The 25,209-nt window shown below is 59.1% G+C and overlaps 1 protein-coding gene across 24 annotated transcripts in view; it reads right to left on the reverse strand.

Annotated features, from left to right (window-relative positions):
- The window catches only part of DTNB (dystrobrevin beta), a 150,454-nt gene that overhangs the window by 60,604 nt on the left and 64,641 nt on the right, over nucleotides 1-25,209 (reverse strand). For all 24 annotated transcript variants that reach the window (XR_015282618.1, XR_015282615.1, XR_015282614.1 and 21 more), the window contains 4 exons: nucleotides 19,989-20,076; nucleotides 9,246-9,331; nucleotides 5,050-5,163; nucleotides 1,321-1,417 (listed from right to left, as the gene is read on the reverse strand). Coding sequence is in view for 19 of the 24 variants with exons in the window: in XM_086875320.1 (XP_086731446.1) it covers nucleotides 1,321-1,417; nucleotides 5,050-5,163; nucleotides 9,246-9,331; nucleotides 19,989-20,076 (385 nt within the window). In the remaining 5 variants the exon portion in view is untranslated. The remainder of the gene's footprint in view (nucleotides 1-1,320; nucleotides 1,418-5,049; nucleotides 5,164-9,245; nucleotides 9,332-19,988; nucleotides 20,077-25,209) is intronic.

The following is a 25,209-nucleotide window of genomic DNA, read 5'->3' on the forward strand; positions in this document are numbered from 1 at the left end:
CAGCTGATCTGTCACCCCCTGTGCCACTGTCACCCCCCTGTGCCACTGTCACCCCCTGTGCCACTGTCACCCTGCCAGGTCTCTCCCTCCTGCCCCTCCCACAGCACCTCTGGGGCTCCTGGCCTTGCCCCAAAGGCTCTCCAAGGCTTTGCCCCTCGCTGCACAAACTCTTGTTTGATTTGGAGCAGACAGAACAAAGGTGTGACAGAATTTCCCAGCCCAGTCTCCAGCTGGGAGCTCGGCCCAGGGGGGACTCCAGGAAAAGAGTGAAGGAGCTTCCTGAGAAACCCAGCAAAGATGTTCTGTTGGAGCTCAGAGCCAGCACCAGAACCCCCAAACAAACCCCAGATGTGGCAGGGGCTGTGCAGGGTCACCAGAACCCCACACAAACCCCAGATGTGGCAGGGTCAGAACCCCAAACAAACCCCAGATGTGGCAGGGTCAGAACCCCAAACAAACCCCAGATGTGGCAGGGTCATTTCCTCACACAAACCCCAGATGTGGCAGGGGCTGTGCAGGGTCACCAGAACCCCACACAAACCCCAGATGTGGCAGGGCCAGAACCCCACACAAACCCCAGATGTGGCAGGGGCTGTGCAGGGTCACCAGAACCCCACACAAACCCCAGATGTGGCAGGGTCATTCCCTCACACAAACCCCAGATGTGGCAGGGTCATTTCCTCACACAAACCCCAGATGTGGCAGGGTCATTCCCTCACACAAACCCCAGATGTGGCAGGGTCATTTCCTCACACAAACCCCAGATGTGGCAGGGTCAGAACCCCAAACAAACCCCAGATGTGGCAGGGGCTGTGCAGGGTCATTCCCTCACACAAACCCCAGATGTGGCAGGGGCTGTGCAGAGTCATTTCCTCACACAAACCCCAGATGTGGCAGGGTCAGAACCCCAAACAAACCCCAGATGTGGCAGGGGCTGTGCAGGGTCACCAGAACCCCAAACAAACCCCAGATGTGGCAGGGTCACCAGAACCCCAAACAAACCCCAGATGTGGCAGGGGCTGTGCAGGGCCAGCTCCTCATCCCTGGCACTCTCATCCTGCCCTGCTCCCAGTTTGTTTCCCAGGGGGAGTGGGAATTATTCAGCCCCAGTTACCAAATCAAACTTTGTTAAACCACTCCAAATCTCAGTGTTTTACCCCCACAAACCTGGAAAAGCATGAACCCCCTGCACCCCACACAGAGCTGGGCTGGAGATGGCTCCTGGCAAACTTGTCCTGCTCCTCAGGAAGGGTTTTAGGGGAGCCCAGAGCAGCCGGGGAAGGGAGGGATTTGCTGCCTTTCCAACAGCAGATTCCTTACTTTGAGCAGCTTCATCAGCCCCTCCAGCTGCACCATCAGCTCTCTCCTGCTCTCCTGCAGCGCTGACATCCTCTGCTCCAGCTCATCCTTCCTCTGCCTGTGCCAGGGAGAAAGGCACAAAATAAACCCAGGGGTCTCCATGTTCCCAGGGAGTTCTGTGTCCAAGTGCCCCTGGGTCCCACCGCGGTCCTGCTCCCCACCAGAACACCTGGAGTGAGGCTCAGGGACACAGAGGGGACAATTCCCACTGGAACACCTGGAGTGAGGCTCAGGGACATGGAGGGGACAATTCCCACCAGAACACCTGGAGTGAGGCTCAGGGACATGGAGGGGACAATTCCCAGTGGAACACCTGGAGTGAGGCTCAGGGACATGGAGGGGACAATTCCCACCAGAACACCTGGAGTGAGGCTCTGGGACACAGAGGGGACAATTCCCACCAGAACACCTGGAGTGAGGCTCAGGGACATGGAGGGGACAATTCCCACCAGAACACCTGGAGTGAGGCTCAGGGACATGGAGGGGACAATTCCCACCACAACACCTGGAGTGAGGCTCAGCACCAGGGACATGGAGGGGACAATTCCCACCAGAACACCTGGAGTGAGGCTCAGGGACACAGAGGGGACAATTCCCACCAGAACACCTGGAGTGAGGCTCAGGGACATGGAGGGGACAATTCCCACCAGAACACCTGGAGTGAGGCTCAGGGACATGGAAGGGACAATTCCCACTGGAACACCTGGAGTGAGGCTCAGGGACATGGAGGGGACAATTCCTCTGAGCCAGGCCAGCTCCAGCTGCAGGCACAGGGAGGCCCTGCTGAGCAGCAGAGCAGGCAGGAAAAAGCTCTTTTGGTGTCTCTGAGCAGCAGAGCAGGCAGGACAAAGCTCTTTTGGTGTTTCTGAGCAGCAGAGCAGGCAGGAAAAAGCTCTTTTGGTGTCTCTGAGCAGCAGAGCAGGCAGGAAAAAGCTCTTTTGGTGTCTCTGAGCAGCAGAGCCCAGCATCCCGTGGAGCTCAGGCACAGCAGGGTGAGCTCAGGGAGCAAAGAGAGGCAGTGAGGAGGGAAAGCTGCAGGTGCTCGAGGAGAGCTCCAGTGCCCCTGGGGGAGCCAGAGCTGCTCCTGCTGCCCAGGAACAGCAGCAGAGCCCCAGTGAGCTCCCCCTGCCCTCCCTTCCCTCCCCTGGCTGCAGGAGCCAGGCTGGGCTGTGCTCACAGCCAGCAGGGAGCAATAAAGGAGCTGCAAGGCAGATGTGTCCCCACAGAGCCCAGCCTGGCTGGGAGGAATGAGCCAGGGAAAAGCAGGGAAGGTGGAAGGGATGGTTTATTCCTCTGCAGGGGTTCTGGGGGACACCAGAGTGTCTCAGCCCCGCTGAAACATCACCTGTTGGAACCCTCGAATGCCCTGGTGCTGCCACCCTGGATAACCCACCCTGGGAATTCCAGCAAGAGCTCTCTTTAAAGGGATAAGAAAAGCTCTGGGATATCAAACATTAACCACACTGGGGGTTTCTCTCTGTGTCTTTTTGTGTGACAGCTGCAGACTGTGGCTCTTAAATTAAGGATCTGGAGAGGCCTACAGGGAAACTGAAGTGGGAATCTTCACCAGGACCTGCAGGGCCAGGAGCCAGGGAATGGCTGCCAGTGGCAGAGGGCAGGGCTGGATGGGATTTGGGGCAGGAATTGTTCCCTGGCAGGGTGGGCAGGCCCTGGCACAGGGTGCCCAGAGCAGCTGGGGCTGCCCCTGGATCCCTGGCAGTGCCCAAGGCCAGGCTGGACACTGGGACAGTGGGAGGTGTCCCTGCCATGGCAGGGGTGACACTGGAGGGGCTCTGGGGTCCCTTCCCACCCAAACCCCTGTGGGATTCCAGGTTCCCGTGGTCCTGCAGGCAGGAGGAGGCAGGCAGAGCTGCTCTGCCAGGCAGGGATCTGCCAGGACACGGATCCAGGGCCTCTCCAAGGTCAGCAGAGCTGGAGCTGACTCATCCCCACGGGCTCCCTGCAGAGCTCCAGCCCCGGGACAGGATTTTCCATGGATTGTCATTGCCCTGCTTTCCCAGCCTGGCTTCTGTGCAGCACTGAGATCAGGTGCTGGCTGCTGCTCACAGACCATCCCATGTCCTGGTGCCATCCCACACAACCTGCAGCTCCTCAAGGAGCGAGGGCCTGGGCTGTTTGCTGTGCTCACGGGGGGACAGCCCAGGCAGGGACCCTGCAAAGTGCCTGCAGGACCCCCCAGTGCCGCTGACTCCCCCTTCCCACCCCCCTGAGCTCTGCCACCAGCATTCCCTTCAGGGGAGCCTCTTCCTTCCTCCTCAGCCCCCCAGCAAAGCTCAAGGTGCTGCCCCAGCCCCGGTGTGAGATGGCCCTGCCAGGAGCTGCCCCAGCCCAGCCCAGCTCATCAGCCCACCTGCCCAGCCCAGTAGCCCAGTAGCCCACCCCAGTGGCCCAGTGGCACTCACCGCAGCAGCCCCAGTAGCCCATCCCAGCAGCCCATCCCAGTAGCCCAGTAGGCCATCCCAGTAGCCCACCCCAGTATCCCACCCCAGTAGCCCAGTAGCCCACCCCAGTAGCCCACCCCAGTAGCCCAGTATCCCACCCCAGTAGCCCACCCCAGTAGCCCATCCCAGTAGCCCACCCCAGTAGCCCAGTAGCCCATCCCAGTAGCCCCAGTAGCCCCAGTAGCCCATCCCAGTAGCCCCACAGCCCATCCCAGTAGCCCATCCCAGTAGCCCATCCCAGTAGCCCAGTAGCCCATCCCAGTAGCCCAGTAGCCCACCCCAGTAGCCCATCCCAGTAGCCCAGTAGCCCATCCCAGTAGCCCAGTAGCCCACCCCAGTAGCCCATCCCAGTAGCCCAGTAGCCCATCCCAGTAGCCCACCCCAGTAGCCCAGTAGCCCAGTAGCCCACCCCAGTGGCCCAGTGGCGCTCACCGCAGCAGCCCCAGTAGCCCACCCCAGTAGCCCACCCCAGTAGCCCAGTAGCCCACCCCAGTAGCCCACCCCAGTATCCCACCCCAGTAGCCCAGTAGCCCACCCCAGTAGCCCATCCCAGTAGCCCACCCCAGTAGCCCACCCCAGTATCCCATCCCAGTAGCCCACCCCAGTAGCCCACCCCAGTAGCCCAGTAGCCCACCCCAGTAGCCCAGTAGCCCAGTAGCCCAGTAGCCCACCCCAGTAGGCCAGTAGCCCATCCCAGTAGCCCAGTAGCCCATCCCAGTAGGCTAGCCCAGTAGCCCACCCCAGTAGGCCAGTAGCCCATCCCAGTAGCCCAGTAGCCCATCCCAGTAGGCTAGCCCAGTATCCCACCCCAGTAGCCCAGTAGCCCATCCCAGTAGCCCAGTATCCCACCCCAGTAGCCCAGTAGCCCATCCCAGTAGCCCACCCCAGTAGCCCATCCCAGTGGCCCGGTGGCGCTCACCGCAGCAGCCCCAGTAGCCCACCCCAGTATCCCACCCCAGTAGCCCAGTAGCCCATCCCAGTAGCCCATTCCAGTAGGCTAGCCCAGTAGCCCACCCCAGTAGGCCAGTAGCCCATCCCAGTAGCCCAGTAGCCCATCCCAGTAGGCTAGCCCAGTATCCCACCCCAGTAGCCCAGTAGCCCACCCCAGTAGCCCAGTAGCCCATCCCAGTAGCCCAGTATCCCACCCCAGTAGCCCACCCCAGTAGCCCACCCCAGTAGCCCAGTAGCCCACCCCAGTAGCCCACGCCAGTGGCCCGGTGGCGCTCACCGCAGCAGCCGCAGCTCGGCCAGCAGTGTCGGGTTCTGCTGCGCTTTCTCCGGCGTGGGCTGCGAGGCCTGCTCGTGCTCCAGCCGCAGCCGCTGGATCTCCTGCAGGATCTCCCTGGCCGGGGAGGAACCGGCTCAGCCCGGGGGCACCGGCAGCACCGGCAGCACCGGGAGAGCACCGGGAGCACCGGGAGAGAACCGGGAGAGCACCGGGAGAGCACCGGGAGAGCAACGGGAGAGCACCGGGAGAGAACCGGGAGAGAACCGGGAGGGCACCGGGAGGGCACCGGGAGAGAACCGGGAGGGCACCGGGAGCACCGGGAGAGCACCGGGAGAGAACTGGGAGAGCACCGGGAGAGAACCGGGAGCACCGGGAGAGAACCGGGAGAGAACCGGGAGAGCACCGGGAGCACCGGGAGGGCACCGGGAGCGCACCGGGAGAGCACCGGGAGAGCACCGGGAGCACCGGGAGAGCACCGGGAGGGCACCGGGAGAGAACCGGGAGGGCACCGGGAGGGCACCGGGAGAGAACCGGGAGCACCGGGAGAGAACCGGGAGCACCGGGAGAGCACCGGGAGAGCACCGGGAGAGAACCGGGAGCACCGGGAGAGAACCGGGAGAGAACCGGGAGAGCACCGGGAGAGCACCGGGAGAGCACCGGGAGGGCACCGGGAGAGCACCGGGAGAGCACCGGGAGAGAACCGGGAGAGCACCGGGAGAGCACCGGGAGAGCACCGGGAGAGCACCGGGAGCACCGGCAGCACCGGGAGAGAACCGGGAGCACCGGGAGAGCACCGGGAGAGCACCGGGAGAGCACCGGGAGAGAACCGGGAGGGCACCGGGAGCACCGGGAGAGAACCGGGAGGGCACCGGGAGAGCACCGGGAGCACCGGGAGCACCGGGAGAGCACCGGGAGCACCGGGAGAGCACCGGGAGAGCACCGGGAGAGCACCGGGAGAGAACCGGGAGGGCACCGGGAGCACCGGGAGAGCACCGGGAGAGCACCGGGAGAGCACCGGGAGAGCACCGGGAGAGCACCGGGAGGGCACCGGGAGAGCACCGGGAGAGCACCGGGAGCACCGGGAGAGCACCGGGAGCACCGGGAGCACCGGGAGAGAACCGGGAGAGCACCGGGAGAGAACCGGGAGAGAACCGGGAGCACCGGGAGAGCACCGGGAGCACCGGGAGAGAACCGGGAGAGAACCGGGAGCACCGGGAGAGAACCGGGAGAGAACCGGGAGCACCGGCAGCACCGGGAGAGAACCGGGAGAGCACCGGGAGAGCACCGGGAGAGCACCGGGAGAGCACCGGGAGAGAACCGGGAGGGCACCGGGAGCACCGGGAGAGAACCGGGAGGGCACCGGGAGAGCACCGGGAGCACCGGGAGAGCACCGGGAGGGCACCGGGAGCACCGGGAGAGCACCGGGAGAGCACCGGGAGAGCACCGGGAGAGCACCGGGAGAGCACCGGGAGAGCACTGGGAGAGCACCGGGAGGGCACCGGGAGAGCACCGGGAGCACCGGGAGAGCACCGGGAGAGCACCGGGAGAGCACCGGGAGAGCACCGGGAGCACCGGGAGAGCACCGGGAGAGCACCGGGAGAGCACCGGGAGGGCACCGGGAGGGCACCGGGAGAGCACCGGGAGGGCACCGGGAGCACCGGGAGGGCACCGGGAGGGCACCGGGAGGCTCCAGCTCAGCGCTGCTGCCCTGCAGGAAGGGCTGCAGGGGGGGCTGCAGGGGGGGCTGCAGGGGGGGATGCAGGGGGGCTGGGACACGCTCCCCTCCCCTCCCCTCCCCTCCCCTCCCCTCCCCTCCCCTCCCCTCCCCTCCCCTCCCCTCCCCTCCCCTCCCCTCCCCAGCAGGCCCGGCTGCAGCAGCAGCAAAGCCCCGGCTCTCCCCAGGGCAGGGTTCGGCTCCCTGGGGTGGCCAAGGACGCGGTGCAGCGGGGCTGAAACCCTCCCAAGGGCACAGTGTCACCTCCAGCCTGGGCACTGCCAGGGGTCCAGGGACAGCCCCAGCTGCTCTGGGCACCCTGTGCCAGGGCCTGCCCACCCTGCCAGGGAACAATTCCTGCCCCAAATCCCATCCAGCCCTGCCCTCTGCCACTGGCAGCCATTCCCTGGCTCCTGGCCCTCCAGCCCTTGTCCCCAGTCCCTCTCCAGCTCTCCTGGAGCCCCTTTGGGCCCTGCAAGGGGCTCTGGGCTCTCCCTGGATCCTTCTCCAGGTGAGCACCCCCAGCTCTCCCAGCCTGGCTCCATGGCAGAGGGGCTCCAGCCCTGGAGCAGCTCCGGGGCCTCCTCTGGGCTCTCTCCAGCAGCTCCAGCTCCTTGTGCTGTTGGGATCCCCAGGGCTGGGGTCTCACCTGAGCACAGGGGCAGGGTCCCCCAGGAGGACTGGGGATTTCAGGGATCTCTGGGATTTCTTGGATTTCTGGGATTTCAGGGATTTCAGGCATTTCTGGGATTTTTTCAGGGATTTCAGGGATTTCAGGAATTTTTTGGGATTCCTGGGATTTCTGGGATTTCAGGGATTTCAGGGATTTTTTCAGGGATTTCAGGGATTTTTTGGGATTTCAGGGATTTCTGGGATTTCAGGGATTTCTGGGATTTTTTCAGGGATTTCTGGGATTTCAGGGATTTCTGGGATTTCTGGGATTCCAGGGATTTTAGGGATTTTTTCAGGGATTTCAGGGATTTCAGGGATTTCAGGGATTTCTGGGATTTTTTCAGGGATTTCAGGGATTCCTGGGATTTCTGGGATTATTTCAGGGATTTCAGGGATTTCTGGGATTTCTGGGATTTCAGGGATTTCTGGGATTTCTGGGATTTTTGGGATTTCAGGGATTTCTGGGATTCCTGGGATTTCAGGGATTTCTGGGATTTTTTTAGGGATTTCTGGGATTTCAGGGATTCCTGGGGTTTCTGGGATTTTTTCAGGGATTTCAGGGATTTCAGGGATTTCTGGGATTTTTTCAGGGATTCCTGGGATTTCAGGGATTCCTGGGATTTTTTCAGGGATTTTAGGGATTTCTGGGATTTCAGGGATTTTTGGGATTCCTGGGATTCCTGGGATTTCAGGGATTTCAGGGATTTTTTGGGATTTTTGGGATTTCAGGGATTCCTGGGATTTTTTCAGGGATTTCAGGGATTTCAGGGATTCCTGGGATTTCAGGGATTCCTGGGATTTCTGGGATTATTTCAGGGATTTCAGGGATTTCTGGGATTTCTGGGATTTCAGGGATTTCAGGGATTTCAGGGATTTCTGGGATTTCTGGGATTTCAGGGATTCCTGGGATTTCTGGGATTCCTGGGATTCCTGGGATTTCAGGGATTTCTGGGATTTCAGGGATTTCAGGGATTTCTGGGATTCCTGGGATTTTTTCAGGGATTTCAGGGATTCCTTGGATTTTTTCAGGGATTTCAGGGATTCCTGGGATTTCTGGGATTCCTGGGATTTCAGGGATTTCAGGGATTCCTGGGATTTCAGGGATTCCTGGGGTTTCTGGGATTTTTTCAGGGATTTTTTCAGGGATTTTAGGGATTTCAGGGATTTTTTCAGGGATTTCAGGGATTTCTGCGATTTCTGGGATTTCAGGGATCTCTGGGATTTCAGGGATTCCTGGGATTTCGGGAATTTCAGGGATTTCTGGGATTTTTTCAGGGATTCCTGGGATTCCTGGGGTTTCAGGGATTTTTTGGGATTTTTTGGGATTTCAGGGATTTCAGGGATTTTTTCAGGGATTTCAGGGATTCCTGGGATTCCTGGGATTTCAGGGATTCCTGGGATTCCTGGGATTTCAGGGATTTCTGGGATTCCTGGGATTTCAGGGATTTTTTCAGGGATTCCTGGGATTTCAGGGATTCCTGGGATTCCAGGGATTTCAGGGATTTTTTCAGGGATTTCAGGGATTTCAGGGATTTTTTCAGGGATTTCAGGGATTCCTGGGATTCCTGGGATTCCAGGGATTTCTGGGATTCCTGGGATCAGAGCCCAGCTCCCAGCTTTGCTGGCTGTGCTGATAACCCCGGGCTCCGGGGCTGGTGCAGGTGATTTGGAGATTAGAGAAGGTCAGCCCCTGGCCAGGATAATTAAGTGCCGTTAATGACCGATGGCTGAGCTGATGAGGGAGCTGCAGCCCGGCAGGAGCTGTGGGAAGGATGTGACCCGGGACAGCCCGGGCTGTAGCGCTCTGTACCTGTTCTTGTTCTCCAGCTCCGCGATCAGCTGCCGCTGCTGCCGGTTGGCATCGACACCGAACGGCAGGTCCGGCGGCGGGCGGGGCTGGGGACACAGGGACATGGTGACACGGGGACACTGGGGACACTGGGACACGGGGACACAGGGACATGGTGACACGGGGACACTGGGGACACGGTGACACGGGGACAGCAGGGACACGGGGACAGCAGGGACACAGAGGGACACAGAGGGACACGGGGACAGCAGGGACACAGAGGGACACGGGGACAGCAGGGACACGGGGACATCAGGGACACTGGGGACACGGGGACACAGAGGGACACGGGGACATCAGGGACACGGGGACATCAGGGACACGGGGACAGCAGGGACACTGGGGACACTGGGACACGGGGACAGCAGGGACACGGGTACAGCAGGGACACGGGGACAGCAGGGACACTGGGGACACTGGGACACGGGGACAGCAGGGACACGGGTACAGCAGGGACACAGGGGACACTGGGACACAGAGGGACACGGGGACAGCAGGGACACAGAGGGACACTGGGACACAGAGGGACACGGGGACAGCAGGGACACAGAGGGACACTGGGACACAGAGGGACACGGGGACAGCAGGGACACTGGGGACAGCAGGGACACAGAGGGACACGGGTACAGCAGGGACACAGGGGACACTGGGACACAGAGGGACACGGGGACACAGGGAGAGCAGGGACACAGAGGGACACGGGGACAGCAGGGACACGGGGACAGCAGGGACACAGAGGGACACAGGGACACGGGGACATCAGGGACACTGGGGACATCAGGGACACAGAGGGACACAGGGACACGGGGACAGCAGGGACACAGAGGGACACAGGGACACGGGGACATCAGGGACACTGGGGACACGGGGACACTGGGGACATCAGGGACACTGGGGACACTGGGACACACAGGGACACAGGGACACAGAGGGACACGGGGACAGCAGGGACACGGGGACAGCAGGGACACAGAGGGACACGGGGACAGCAGGGACACGGGGACAGCAGGGACACACACCAGTGACACCGACCCCTCACTGCATGCAGGGTTTGGAGCCAGCCCCAGAGCTCCCACCCAGGGGTCCCAGGGACTCCAGCCCTGTCCATGTCCCCAGTGCCCTGCCCATGTCCCCAGTGCCCTGCCCATGTCCCCAGTGTCACACAGGCTCCAGCCCTGCCCATGTCCCCAGTGCCCTGCCCATGTCCCCAGTGTCACACAGGCTCTCAGCCCTGCCCATGTCCCCAGTGTCACACAGGCTCCAGCCCTGCCCATGTCCCCAGTGCCCTGCCCATGTCCCCAGTGCCCTGCCCATGTCCCCAGTGTCACACAGGCTCCAGCCCTGCCCATGTCCCCAGTGCCCTGCCCATGTTCCCAGGTGTCACACAGGCTCCAGCCCTGCCCATGTCCCCCAGTGTCACACAAGCCCCAGCCCTGCCAGGCCAGGACAAACTGCAGCCACCTCATCCTCACTGGCCTCACCCTGGGAGAATTTGGGGTTCCTGGGACTGTGATGGTGAATCCCATCCTTGTCATAAACACAGGGATGGAATCCATCCCCACATTCCCAGGGTGCTGCTTGTCCTGAGGGGACCTCCTGTCCCTGTCTGTCCTGTCCCTGTCCCTTCCTGTCCTGTCCTGTCCCATTCTGTCCTGTCCTGTCCTGAGGGGACCTCCTGTCCCTGTCTGTCCTGTCCCTGCTGTCCCATCCTGTCCTGTCCTGAGGGGACCTCCTGTCCCTGTCTGTCCTGTCCCTGTCCCTTCCTGTCCTGTCCTGTCCCATTCTGTCCTGTCCTGTCCTGTCCTGTCCTGAGGGGAGCTCCTGTCCTGTCCTGTCCCTGCTGTCCCATCCTGTCCTGTCCTGTCCTGTCCCTGTCTGTCCTGTCCCTGTCCCTTCCTGTCCTGTCCTGTCCTGAGGGGAGCTCCTGTCCTGTCCTGTCCCTGCTGTCCCATCCCATCCCATCCTGTCCTGGAGTTGTGTGTCTGTTCCCTCCCCTGGCAGCATTCCCGTGCCAGGACCCTCGTGCCAGGCTGGGATTCCCATGCCAGGACCCTCGTGCCAGGCTGGGATTCCCATGCCAGGACCCTCGTGCCAGGCTGGGATTCCCGTGCCAGGACCCTCGTGCCAGGCTGGGATTCCCTGTGGGTTCAGCTCCCTGCCTGCCCTGCAGCTCCAGGGATTCACCCCCTGCTCCATCCCTGCCCCAGCATCTCCTCCAGCTCCAGCTGGGAGCACCAGCCACAATCACTAAAAACCCCAAACAACCCAACCTCTGCAAGGCCCAGCTCTCTCCCAGCAGGAAAATCATAGAATGGATTTAAATCTAAATTTAATCTTAAATTTAAGGCGTCCTGAACACCCCACAGGAGCAGTGGGAGCTGCCAGCACTGCAGTGGATTCCCCAGGACGGGCCTGGGTGATCCACACCTGAACCTCCAATTATTATCAATAATTCCATGAACTGGCCTTCACTACGATGTATTAACCTTTGCAAATGATTATTCGTCACAACTTTGAATTTGTACAATTTGTAATCACGTTTAAGTGCTCTTGACAGAGAGTGGTCAGTATATCAGAGTTCAGGCTTACACAAAATATTGAAATAGAGTTAATAATGGTAACTTTTGCAGGATGTTTTTGTGTTTGTGACTACAAACAGAAATTCTGAGAATTCTGACAATTATGAGAAGAACTCTATCAGTTTGTGGAAAGAGCTGAAGCTGTCTGGATGACTGGGTGACAATATTGAGGGACACAGGTGACGTGCAGAGAAAAGGGGCACAAAGGACTGCATTCCCTGGTAATTCCCTGGTGGTTGTGGGGAAATGGCACACACAGCTCCCCAAAATCAAATCTGCACTCCTGCATGAGCAGTCAGGGGTCAAAGCAAGCTCCAGGATTCCCAGAAGGAGTAAAAGAGCTCCAAGGAATGTTTGAATATGTATGACCTTCATGAATGTGCATTGAGCAAAGCAAGGAGAGGTGTGCAGGGGGGGTTGTTGAGGCTCTGGGGTTCACCAAACACCCCCACACTGGCTCCTGCCCCTTCTGCCCCTCACTGAAGCTCTTCAAGGGTGAGCCTTGCTCCTCTGCACACCAAGGATCACAGACTGGGGATTCCAGGATCCCCAGAGCAGGAGCAGAGCTCCCACAGAGCATCCAGGGATGAGTCTGAGCCACTCTGCCCCTCCCAGCCCTGCTCTGGGGGGCTCTGGCCAAGCCTGGGGGTCCTGGCAGCACATCCCAGATGCCAGGAGGAGCTGTGTCCCTGTCACCTGTGCCACAGCTCCTGGGGGCTGCAGGCAGAGGAAACAAGGGACAGCAAGGGCTCAGAGACCTCCTGCAGGAGAGGAGGGAGCCAAGGAGCAGAGTGCAGGTGGATCTAACGGGAGACCTGCATTACTCAGTCTTTGTTTTAAAGTGTTCTATCAAATCACGCCCAGAACCCGAAGGGAGGGAATGTCCCAGCCCTTCTTTAGGTGTGGGCAGCACTGGGGAGATGCCGAAGGGATGTGAGCAGTGCCCGGTGCTGAGGGAGGAGCAGCCCAGAGCAGCGTGGGGTCACACCTGGCTGCTGTGGCTCCTCCACAAACCTCCCCTCCATCACCTGTCTTCATCATCAGAGCCCCCGTCCAGCAGCTGCTCCTGCACTTCTGCACAGCTCGGGACAGCCCTGGGGGTCCCTGGGGCTGCCTCGCTCCCCCAGAGCTGTGGGGAGCACCAGGAACATCTGGCTCAGGATGGGGCTGGGCTTTCCGAGGAGAAAGCCTGAGGCTGTGGGAGCAAAGCTGGAGCTGGTGGCAGAGGGATGCAGGAGGCAGAAATGTTTGCAAAACAAACCAGAGTCAGCCCTGGGCTGTCCTGGACACTGCAAAACAAACCAGAGTGCTGACAGGGGTTCCTTTCTCCTGGAAATCTTGTCCTGAAGCACACAGAAGCCTTCTGTGGGTGTGCCAGGGGGAATCCTGCAGCTCTGCCCTGCTTGTGTCAGGACACAGCACCTGATGGCAACAGGAGATTGTTCCTCAGCTCAGGCCGAGCAGAGCAGCAGAGGGAGACAAACAGATGAAGCTGTGATTTAATCTAAGTTTGGATTGTTCTCTGGGGGTTTGCTGGGTGTATCCGTGCCCCAGCAGAACCAGCACTGCCCCAACAGAACCAGCACTGCCCCAGAACCAGCACTGCCCCAGCAGAACCAGCACTGCCCCAACAGAACCAGCACTGCCCCAACAGAACCAGCACTGCCCCAGCAGAACCAGCACTGCCTCAGAACCAGCACTGCCCCAGCAGAACCAGCACTGCCCCAGCAGAACCAGCACTGCCCCAGCAGAACCAGCACTGCCCCAGAACCAGCACTGCCCCAGAACCAGCACTGCCCCAGCAGAACCAGCACTGCCCCAGAACCAGCACTGCCCCAGAACCAGCACTGCCCCAGAACCAGCACTGCCCCAGCAGAACCAGCACTGCCCCAACAGAACCAGCACTGCCCCAGCAGAACCAGCACTGCCCCAGAACCAGCACTGCTCCAGCAGAACCAGCACTGCCCCAGAACCAGCACTGCCCCAACAGAACCAGCACTGCCTCAGCAGAGCCAGCACTGCCCCAACAGAACCAGCACTGCCCCAGCAGAACCAGCACTGCCCCAGCAGAACCAGCACTGCCCCAGAACCAGCACTGCCCCAGAACCAGCACTGCCCCAGAACCAGCACTGCCCCAGCAGAACCAGCACTGCCCCAGAACCAGCACTGCCCCAGCAGAACCAGCACTGCCTCAGCAGAGCCAGCACTGCCCCAACAGAACCAGCACTGCCCCAGCAGAACCAGCACTGCCCCAGAACCAGCACTGCCCCAGCAGAACCAGCACTGCCCCAGCAGAACCAGCACTGCCCCAGCAGAACCAGCACTGCCCCAACAGAACCAGCACTGCCCCAGCAGAACCAGCACTGCCCCAACAGAACCAGCACTGCCCCAGCAGAACCAGCACTGCCCCAGAACCAGCACTGCCCCAGAACCAGCACTGCCCCAACAGAACCAGCACTGCCCCAGAACCAGCACTGCCCCAGAGCCAGCACTGCCCCAGCAGAACCAGCACTGCCCCAGAACCAGCACTGCCCCAGCAGAACCAGCACTGCCCCAGCAGAACCAGCACTGCCCCAACAGAACCAGCACTGCCCCAGAACCAGCACTGCCCCAGAACCAGCACTGCCCCAGAACCAGCACTGCCCCTGCAGAACCAGCACTGCCCCAGCAGAACCAGCACTGTCCCAGCAGAACCAGCACTGCTCCAGCAGAACCAGCACTGCCCCAGAACCAGCACTGCCCCAGAACCAGCACTGCCCCAGAACCAGCACTGCCCCAACAGAACCAGCACTGCCCCAACAGAACCAGCTCTGCCCCAGAACCAGCACTGCCCCAGCAGAACCAGCACTGCCCCAGAACCAGCACTGCCCCAACAGAACCAGCACTGCCCCAGCTGAACCAGCACTGCCCCAGAACCAGCACTGCCCCAGAACCAGCACTGCCCCAACAGAACCAGCACTGCCCCAGCAGAACCAGCACTGCCCCAGAGCCAGCACTGCCCCAGCAGAACCAGCACTGCCCCAGCAGAACCAGCACTGCCCCAACAGAACCAGCACTGCCCCAGCAGAACCAGCACTGCCCCAGCAGAACCAGCACTGCCCCAGAACCAGCACTGCCCCAGAACCACCAGCACTGCCCCAGAACCAGCACTGCCCCAGCTGAACCAGCACTGCCCCAGAACCAGCACTGCCCCAACAGAACCAGCACTGCCCCAACAGAACCAGCACTGCCCCAGCAGAACCAGCACTGCCCCAGCAGAACCAGCACTGCCCCAGCTGAACCAGCACTGCCCCAGAACCAGCACTGCCCCAGCAGAACCAGCACTGCCCCAGAGCCAGCACTGCCCCAGCAGAACCAGCACTGCCCCAGCAGAACCAGCACTGCCCCTGCAGAACCAGCACTGCCCCAGAACCAGCACTGCTCCAGAACCAGCACTGCCCCAGAACCAGCACTGCCCCAGAACCAGCACTGCCCCAGCAGAACCAGCACTGCCCCTGCAGAACCAGCACTGCCCCAGAACCAGCACTGCCCCAGCAGAACCAGCACTGCCCCAGCAGAACCAGCTCTGCCCCAGAACCAGCACTGCCCCAGCAGAACCAGCACTGCCCCAGCAGAACCAGCACTGTCCCAGCAGAACCAGCACTGCCCCAGCAGAACCAGCACTGCTCCAGAACCAGCACTGCCCCTGCAGAACCAGCACTGCCCCAGAACCAGCACTGCCCCAGCAGAACCAGCACTGCCCCAGCAGAACCAGCACTGCCCCAGAACCAGCACTGCCCCAGCAGAACCAGCACTGCCCCAGCAGAACCAGCACTGCCCCAGCAGAACCAGCACTGCCCCAACAGAACCAGCACTGCCCCAGCAGAACCAGCACTGCCACAGCAGAACCAGCACTGCCCCAGAACCAGCACTGCCCCTGCAGAACCAGCACTGCCCCAGCAGAACCAGCACTGCCCCAACAGAACCAGCACTGCCCCAGCAGAACCAGCACTGCCCCAGAACCAGCACTGCCCCAGCAGAACCAGCTCTGCCCCAGAACCAGCACTGCCCCAGCAGAACCAGCACTGCCCCAGCAGAACCAGCACTGCCCCAGCAGAACCAGCACTGCCCCAGAACCAGCACTGCCCCAGCAGAACCAGCACTGCCCCAGCAGAACCAGCACTGCCCCAGAACCACCAGCACTGCCCCAGAACCAGCACTGCCCCAGCAGAACCAGCACTGCCCCAGCAGAACCAGCACTGCCCCAGAACCAGCACTGCCCCAGCAGAACCAGCACTGCCCCAGCAGAACCAGCACTGCCCCAGAACCACCAGCACTGCCCCAGAACCAGCACTGCCCCAGCAGAACCAGCACTGCCCCAGCAGAACCAGCACTGCCCCAGCAGCTCCCACTCCTCCCTGGGGAGGTTCTGGCTCCAGGGGACACGGGCAGAGCAGCCAGAGCTCCTTCAGGGGACACAGCCGGGTGCCAGGGGTGTCACTCCTGCGGGGAGGGGACATCTCCTCCAGCAGAGCCCTGCAGGAACAGCTCCAGGCTCTTATCCCACCCAGGAGGACACAGCTTTGCCCCAGGCTGCTGGAGCTGGGCAGTGTTTCAGGGATTCTCTGCACTCCCAGCAGCCAGAACACGTTCAGGAAATCATTCTGCTCACACCAACCCCTCTCAGCACACACTGCTCCTCCTTGGACAAATATTCCATAAGTCTTTATGATGTTTTTTCCCATTCCCCACTTCCATCAATGCCCAGATTGACAGAAAATCGCAGCTGGGACGTTTCCAGTCCATGCAGAGCAGGGCCAAGGCACAGAAAACGCTCAGGAACTGGTCTTGTGGAGCTCTGAACACCTCCAAGGAGGGAGATCCCAGTTCTCTGGCCAAACCTCGGAGAACAGCATCTGACCATTATCGTGGTGAGAACAGTCATTTCACAGCCCACAGACACCCCTGTCCCCATGGGTGTCACCCTGGCCCAGAGCCCGGCCTGGCCCAGGCAGGAGAGCTGTCCTTGGCAGGGAATAACGAGGAGCTGCCAGGAACCAAAGCCCTCAGAGCTGAGATCCCTCCAGAACGGGAGAAATCCTCCTGTTCCAGCTGCTGGCACTTCTGGGTAGGTGCTGGAGCCAGTCAGGAACTCCAGACTCCCATGGCTGAGCTCTGGCCACAACAGAAACCCCCCCTTGTTCCCCTGTGTGCCCCACAGCAGCCCCCGGCACTGCTCCAGCCCCTGCCCTGGATGGGGCTCAGGGAAGGAGCAGGAATTGCCCCCAGGGCCTTGGGGAGCCTCAGCAAAGCCCAGCTGCTGCTCCCTGGAGCCCCAGAGCTGCTCCAGCCCTGGCCACACCAGGCTGGGCTGATTCCAGCCTCTGGAACCTGCAGCTCCCCAAGTTCTCCACCTGCACAAGTCAAGCCATGACTAAGAGCTCTCCCAGCACCTTCCAGCGTGACAGTGACTCAGCACTCGGATTTTACAGGATTGCATGGAAATTTCCTCCTTTTCCACCTAAACCCAAGTTGGTGCTGTGTCCCCTCGATGGCTCAGCCCTGCTGGAGCACAGAGCAGCTCTGGAGCTGCAGCCCTGGGCACGGGGAACTGGCACTTGGAAATGTTCCAGCAGCAGCATCTCATCAGGGTTTGACACACAGAGCTGCCCAGGGAAACTGGGGAATGATCCCTGCTCTCCTTCCCTAGGGATAAAGACAGGGAGCCACCGTCCAGCTCGCCTGCAAATGTTCTGTGGGGTCCCAGAGCCTCTCCCTGAGCTCCTGCAGTTCTGTCAGGGCTTTTAGCAGCTGGAAACGTGTGGGCTTTCCTTTATTTCCTGCTGTAAGGAGCTGCAGACTCAAAGCCACCTTTCCCTCTGGAACAAAGCCACCCCCAGCACTCTGCCACGGTTTGTTGTGCTCACATTTATCTCCTGCAGCCTGAGCAGGGCTGAGCTGATTCCCACCCTGAGCTGACTGCCAGCACGCTGCAGGGGCACAAATGGGGATTGAGGGTGGTCTGGGAGCCTGTGGGGGCTGCAGGGGCACAAATGGGGGATCCCAGGCAGGTTTGGGGGCCCATGGGGCTGCACACACACAGATTGGTGACCCCAGGCAGGTTTTAGGGAGCCCATGGGGCTGCACACACACAGATTGGTGACCCCAGGCAGGTTTGGGAGCCCATGGGGCTGCACACACACAGATTGGTGACCCCAGGCAGGTTTTAGGGAGCCTGTGCTGCACACACACAGATTGGTGACCCCAGGCAGGTTTTAGGGAGCCCATGGGGCTGCACACACACAGATTGGTGATCCCAGGCAGGTTTTAGGGAGCCCATGGGGCTGCACACACAGATTGGTGACCCCAGACAGGTTTTAGGGAGCCCATGAGGCTGCACACACACAGATTGGTGACCCCAGGCAGGTTTTAGGGAGCCTGTGCTGCTGCACACACACAGATTGGTGACCCCAGGCAGGTTTGGGAGCCCATGGGGCTGCACACACAGATTGGTGACCCCAGGCAGGTTTTAGGGAGCCCATGGGGCTGCACACACACAGATTGGTGACCCCAGGCAGGTTTGGGAGCCTGTGCTGCTGCACACACACAGATTGGTGACCCCAGGCAGGTTTGGGAGCCCATGGGGCTGCACACACACAGATTGGTGACCCCAGGCAGGTTTTAGGGAATCCATGGGGCTGCACACACAGATTGGTGACCCCAGGCAGGTTTGGGAGCCTGTGCTGCTGCACACACACAGATTGGTGACCCCAGGCAGGTTTTAGGGAGCCCATGGGGCTGCACACACACAGATTGGTGACCCCAGGCAGGTTTTAGGGAGCCCATGAGGCTGCACACACAGATTGGTGACCCCAGGCAGGTTTTAGGGAGCCTGTGCTGCTGCACACACACAGATTGGTGACCCCAGGCAGGTTAGGGAGCCTGTGCTGCTGCACACACAGATTGGTGACCCCAGGCAGGTTTTAGGGAGCCCATGGGGCTGCACACACACAGATTGGTGACCCCAGGCAGGTTTTAGGGAGCCCATGGGGCTGCACACACACAGATTGGTGACCCCAGGCAGGTTTTAGGGAGCCTGTGCTGCACACACACAGATTGGTGACCCCAGGCAGGTTTTAGGGAGCCCATGAGGCTGCACACACACAGATTGGTGACCCCAGGCAGGTTTGGGAGCCCATGGGGCTGCACACACAGATTGGTGACCCCAGGCAGGTTTTAGGGAACCCATGGGGCTGCACACACAGATTGGTGACCCCAGGCAGGTTTTAGGGAGCCCATGGGGCTGCACACACAGATTGGTGACCCCAGGCAGGTTTTAGGGAGCCCATGGGGCTGCACACACAGATTGGTGACCCCAGGCAGGTTTGGGAGCCCATGGGGCTGCACACACACAGATTGGTGACCCCAGGCAGGTTTGGGAGCCTGTGCTGCACACACACAGATTGGTGACCCCAGGCAGGTTTTAGGGAGCCCATGGGGCTGCACACACAGATTGGTGACCCCAGGCAGGTTTTAGGGAGCCCATGGGGCTGCACACACAGATTGGTGACCCCAGACAGGTTTTAGGGAGCCTGTGCTGCACACACACAGATTGGTGACCCCAGGCAGGTTAGGGAGCCTGTGCTGCTGCACACACAGATTGGTGACCCCAGGCAGGTTTTAGGGAGCCCATGGGGCTGCACACACAGATTGGTGACCCCAGGCAGGTTTTAGGGAGCCCATGGGGCTGCACACACACAGATTGGTGACCCCAGGCAGGTTAGGGAGCCTGTGCTGCTGCACACACAGATTGGTGACCCCAGGCAGGTTTTAGGGAGCCCATGGGGCTGCACACACAGATTGGTGACCCCAGGCAGGTTTTAGGGAGCCCATGGGGCTGCACACACACAGATTGGTGACCCCAGGCAGGTTTGGGAGCCCATGGGGCTGCACACACACAGATTGGTGACCCCAGGCAGGTTTTAGGGAGCCCATGGGGCTGCACACACAGATTGGTGACCCCAGGCAGGTTTTAGGGAGCCTGTGCTGCTGCACACACACAGATTGGTGACCCCAGGCAGGTTCTGGGTCCCCACCCCCCCTGGTGCCCCCCAGGCCCCGGGGCTGGCAGGGATGGGTCACTCACAGCGTTGCCAGCCTCGGCAGCCAGGCGTGCGGCGTAGCGAGCGATGAGCCGGTGCTCCTCATCCAGCCGGCCTGGGCTGTCCAGGACACTGCAAAACAAACCAGAGTCACCCTGGGCTGTCCAGGACACTGCAAAACAAACCAGAGTCACCCTGGGCTGTCCAGGACACTGCAAAACAAACCAGAGTCACCCTGGGCTGTCCAGGACACTGCAAAACAAACCAGAGTCACCCTGGGCTGTCCAGAACCAAACCAGAGTCACCCTGGGCTGTCCAGGACACTGCAAAACAAACCAGAGTCAGCCCTGTGTCCCCAGGAGATGTCCCTGAGCCCCAGGAGATGTCCCTGTGTCCCCAGGAGATGTCCCTGAGTGCCCAGGAGATGTCCCTCAGCCCCAGGAGATGTCCCTGAGCCCCAGGAGATGTCCCTGAACCCCTGGGAGATGTCCCTGTGTCCCCAGGAGATGTCCCTGTGTCCCCAGGAGATGTCCCTCAGCCCCAGGAGATGTCCCTGTGTCCCCAGGAGATGTCCCTGAGCCCCAGGAGATGTCCCTGTGTCCCCAGGAGATGTCCCTGAGTGCCCAGGAGATGTCCCTGAGTGCCCAGGAGATGTCCCTGTGTCCCCAGGAGATGTCCCTGTGTCCCCAGGAGACGTCCCTGTGTCCCCAGGAGATGTCCCTGAGTGCCCAGGAGATGTCCCTGTGTCCCCAGGAGATGTCCCTGAGCCCCAGGAGATGTCCCTGAGCCCCAGGAGATGTCCCTGTGTCCCCAGGAGATGTCCCTGTGTCCCCAGGAGATGTCCCTGAGTGCCCAGGAGATGTCTCTGTGTCCCCAGGAGATGTCCCTGTGTCCCAAGGAGATGTCCCTGTGTCCCCAGGAGATGTCCCTGAGCCCCAGGAGATGTCCCTCAGCCCCAAGGAGATGTCCCTGTGTCCCCAGGAGATGTCCCTGAGTGCCCAGGAGATGTCCCTGTGTCCCCAGGAGATGTCCCTGTGTCCCCAGCAGATGTCCCTGGCGGGAGGGGATCCTCCTGCAGGCACTGGCAGCTCCTGCTGCCCCTGGAGATCTCCCTCCTCCTCCTCAGGGACAGGGGACAAGGACAGGGACAGGGACAGGGACAGGCCCCAGGACTGGGACTGGGACAGGGACAGGGACAGGGACAGGGACAGGGACAAGGACAGGGACAGGGACAGGGACAGGGACAAGGACAAGGACAGGGACAGGGACAGGGGACAGGAACAAGGACAGGGACAGGGACAGGCCCCAGGACTGGGACTGGGACAGGGACAGGGACAGGGACAGGGACAGGGACAAGGACAGGGACAGGGACAGGGACAGGGACAAGGACAAGGACAGGGACAGGGACAGGGGACAGGAACAAGGACAGGGACAGGGACAAGGACAGGGACAGGGACAAGGACAGGGACAGGGACAGGCCCCAGGGCAGGGACAGGGACAGGGACAGGGACAGGGACATTTCTCTGTCTATTCACTTCTTTAAAAAATACATCAATCATATGTCATATTGACAGAAAAGCTTCCAAACATCCCTGAGCAAGGCAGAGTTTGTAAGAAATGAAACAGGAAATAGAAAATTGTTTCTTTTGGCACTGAGGTGAAAATACAGATTTTAAGAGGGTTTCACACGTGGAGTAAAGATGGAGGAAAGAAGGTGTAGTTTTTAATCCTTCTTCTCCCTTCTTCTCCATGCTTCTGCAGTTTTTAGAAGCACAAAGAATGATTGGTTTAGAGTTGCATTTTTAATTATGTGAGTAAATATAGAAAACTTATTTGTAGAGATCTAATAACAATACACGTGCCTGTAGTTAATGGGGTAAAAATTGGTATAATTTTTATTATGTAAAAATATAATAAAACTATATTATTATATAAAATATAATAATATGTTATTATATAAATATTTTATATATTTATATTATTTTATGATATAAATTATTTTATTATATTATAATAATATAATAAAGTATAATTATTATATTATAATAATTGTAATATTATAACAATATAATAAAATATAATTATTATATTATAATAATTGTAATATTATAATAATATAATAAAATATCGTTATTATATTATAATATTTGTAATATTATAACAATATAATAGAATATAATTATTATATTATAATAGTTGTAATATTATAATAATATAATAAAATATAATTATTATATTATAATAATTGTAATATTATAACAATATAATAAAATATAATTATTATATTATAATAATTGTAATATTATAACAATATAATAAAATAAAATTATTATATTATACTAATTGTAATATTATAATAATATAATAAAATATAATTATTATATTATAATAATTATAATATTATAACAATATAATAAATTATAATTATTATATTATAATAATAATTTCTATTATTTTATTATATAAAATATTTTGTTATATAAAAATGATATATTATATTAGAATTATTATATTAAACCACGTGGTTTGGGGTTGATTTGTATCATCAGGACGGGATGAGCCAGGCTGTGGTGATTTAGGCTTGTGCCAAGTTTTGTAAGGATCCTTCAATAAACACCAGAAAACAGATTTTAATGAACCTGGGAGTTTTCATCCAATAATGAGTGAGATAAGTGGGACTCCCCACGAGGGAGGATCCCAGGGGAATTCAGCCCAAAGGAGGCTGAGAGAGGGGGAAAAGTGATATCCACAGGGAATTCAGCCCAAAGGAGGCTGAGAGAGAGACAAAAGTGATATCCACAGGGAATTCAGCCCAAAGGAGGCTGAGAGAGGGGGAAAAGTGATATCCACAGGGAATTGAGCCCAAAGGAGGCTGAGAGAGGGGAAAAAGTGATATCCACAGGGAATTGAGCCCAAAGGAGGCTGAGAGAGGGGGAAAAGTGATATCCACAGGGAATTGAGCCCAAAGGAGGCAGAAAGAGAGAGACAAAAGTGATATCCACAGGGAATTCAGCCCAAAGGAGGCTGAGAGAGAGACAAAAGTGATATCCACAGAGAGTTCAGCCCAAAAGAGGTTGAGAGAGAGACAAAAGTGATATCCACAGGGAATTGAGCCCAAAGGAGGCTGAGAGAGGGAAGTTACAGAAAGGAGAGAGGACTCAGGGGAGAGCAGGAACCAGAGCGGGTTTGGGGAGCTGCAGACCCCTCACACTGATTTATGCTGCAGTTTTGTGGTTAAACCTCCCCCAGCCCCACTGGTGCTGCTCTGCTGCTCTGCTGTGGGGTCTGCAGCAGCTGCCTCTGCTCTCCCCAAGCCTCCCACCCTTCCCATGCTCTCCACAACATCTCCCACTCCTGCCAGCTCTCCTCAGCACAGGGGATTACAGAATACCTGTTGGCAATCGCTGCCTTTCCTGGAAACAACCTGCAGCTTAGGGAACAACAATCCTTTGGGGTTTGCTTTTAGGAGGAGCTGGCAGCTGACAAGGAACGAGCTCAAGTTCATCTCCTGGCCAGGCTGCTCCATCCCCAGTGCCCAGCCTGGCCTTGGGCACTGCCAGGGATCCAGGGGCAGCCCCAGCTGCTCTGGGCACCCTGTGCCAGGGCCTGCCCACCCTGCCAGGGAACAATTCCTGCCCCAAATCCCATCCAGCCCTGCCCTCTGCCACTGGGAGCCATTCCCTGGCTCCTGGCCCTCCAGCCCTTGTCCAAAATCCTTCTCTCCACTCTCCTGGAGCCCCTTTGGGCCCTGCAAGGGGCTCTGAGCTCTCCCTGGACCCTTCTCCAGGTGAGCACCCCCAGGTGTGAGGAAAGGAGAGGGAGGAAAGGGGAAGAACAAAGCCAGAGCTCGGATGGGAGGAGGGTCAGGAGATTCTCTGGAGGGAATCCAGAGGGTTCCACAGCAGCAGAGGTTTGGAGAGGGCTGACACAGAATTCAAAACACAGTTCCAGGTGATGTGACAATGTTCTGCTCCTTCCACACTCGGTGCCTGGGCCCTCCCAGCCACCCTGGGAGCTCAGGGAACCGGGAATTGTGGAATGCTTCGGGTGGGAAGGGACATCAGAGCCCTTGGACACCTCCCAGCGCCCCAGGGGCTCCAGGACAGCCCTGGGGGGAGCTCTGAGCAGGGCAGGGCTCCACAGCTGGGCCTGCTGGCTGGGTGACAGTGACACTGAGGGGACACTGGAGCCACAGCTGGGCCTGCTGGCTGGGTGACAGTGACATTGAGGGGACACTGGAGCCACAGCTGGGCCTGCTGGCTCAGTGACAGTGACACTGAGGGGACACTGGAGCCACAGCCGGGCCTGCTGGCTGGGTGACAGTGACACTGAGGGGACACTGGAGCCACAGCTGGGCCTGCTGGCTGGGTGACAGTGACACTGAGGGGACACTGGAGCCACAGCTGGGCCTGCTGGCTCAGTGACAGTGACACTGAGGGGACACTGGAGCCACAGCTGGGCCTGCTGGCTGGGTGACAGTGACACTGAGGGGACACTGGAGCCACAGCTGGGCCTGCTGGCTGGGTGACAGTGACACTGAGGGGGACACTGGAGCCACAGCTGGGCCTGCTGGCTCGGTGACAGTGACACTGAGGGGACACTGGAGCCACAGCTGGGCCTGCTGGCTGGGTGACAGTGACACTGAGGGGACACTGGAGCCACAGCTGGGCCTGCTGGCTCAGTGACAGTGACACTGAGGGGACACTGGAGCCACAGCTGGGCCTGCTGGCTGGGTGACAGTGACACTGAGGGGACACTGGAGCCACAGCTGGGCCTGCTGGCTGGGTGACAGTGACACTGAGGGGACACTGGAGCCACAGCTGGGCCTGCTGGCTGGGTGACAGTGACACTGAGGGGACACTGGAGCCACAGCTGGGCCTGCTGGCTGGGTGACAGTGACACTGAGGGGACACTGGAGCCACAGCTGGGCCTGCTGGCTGGGTGACAGTGACACTGAAGGGGACACTGGAGCCACAGCTGGGCCTGCTGGCTCGGTGACAGTGACACTGAGGGGACAGGGGACACCCAGCCCCATCTGGCCCTGGCTGGGGGCTCTGCTGGAAGCACATCCTGCCCTGAAAGCCCGGCAGAGACCCCGGCTGGGGCAGCAGAGAGGAGACACCGCCGGATCCTGGAACAGCTCCCAGGGCCAGAGGGCAGGGCTGGATGGGATTTGGGGCAGGAATTGTTCCCTGGCAGGGTGGGCAGGCCCTGGCACAGGGTGCCCAGAGCAGCTGGGGCTGCCCCTGGATCCCTGGCAGTGCC

Source organism: Cyanistes caeruleus, chromosome 2 (assembly GCF_971803275.1).
Source record: "Cyanistes caeruleus chromosome 2, bCyaCae1.hap1.1, whole genome shotgun sequence".
In the NCBI taxonomy this organism is placed as follows: domain Eukaryota; kingdom Metazoa; phylum Chordata; class Aves; order Passeriformes; family Paridae; genus Cyanistes; species Cyanistes caeruleus.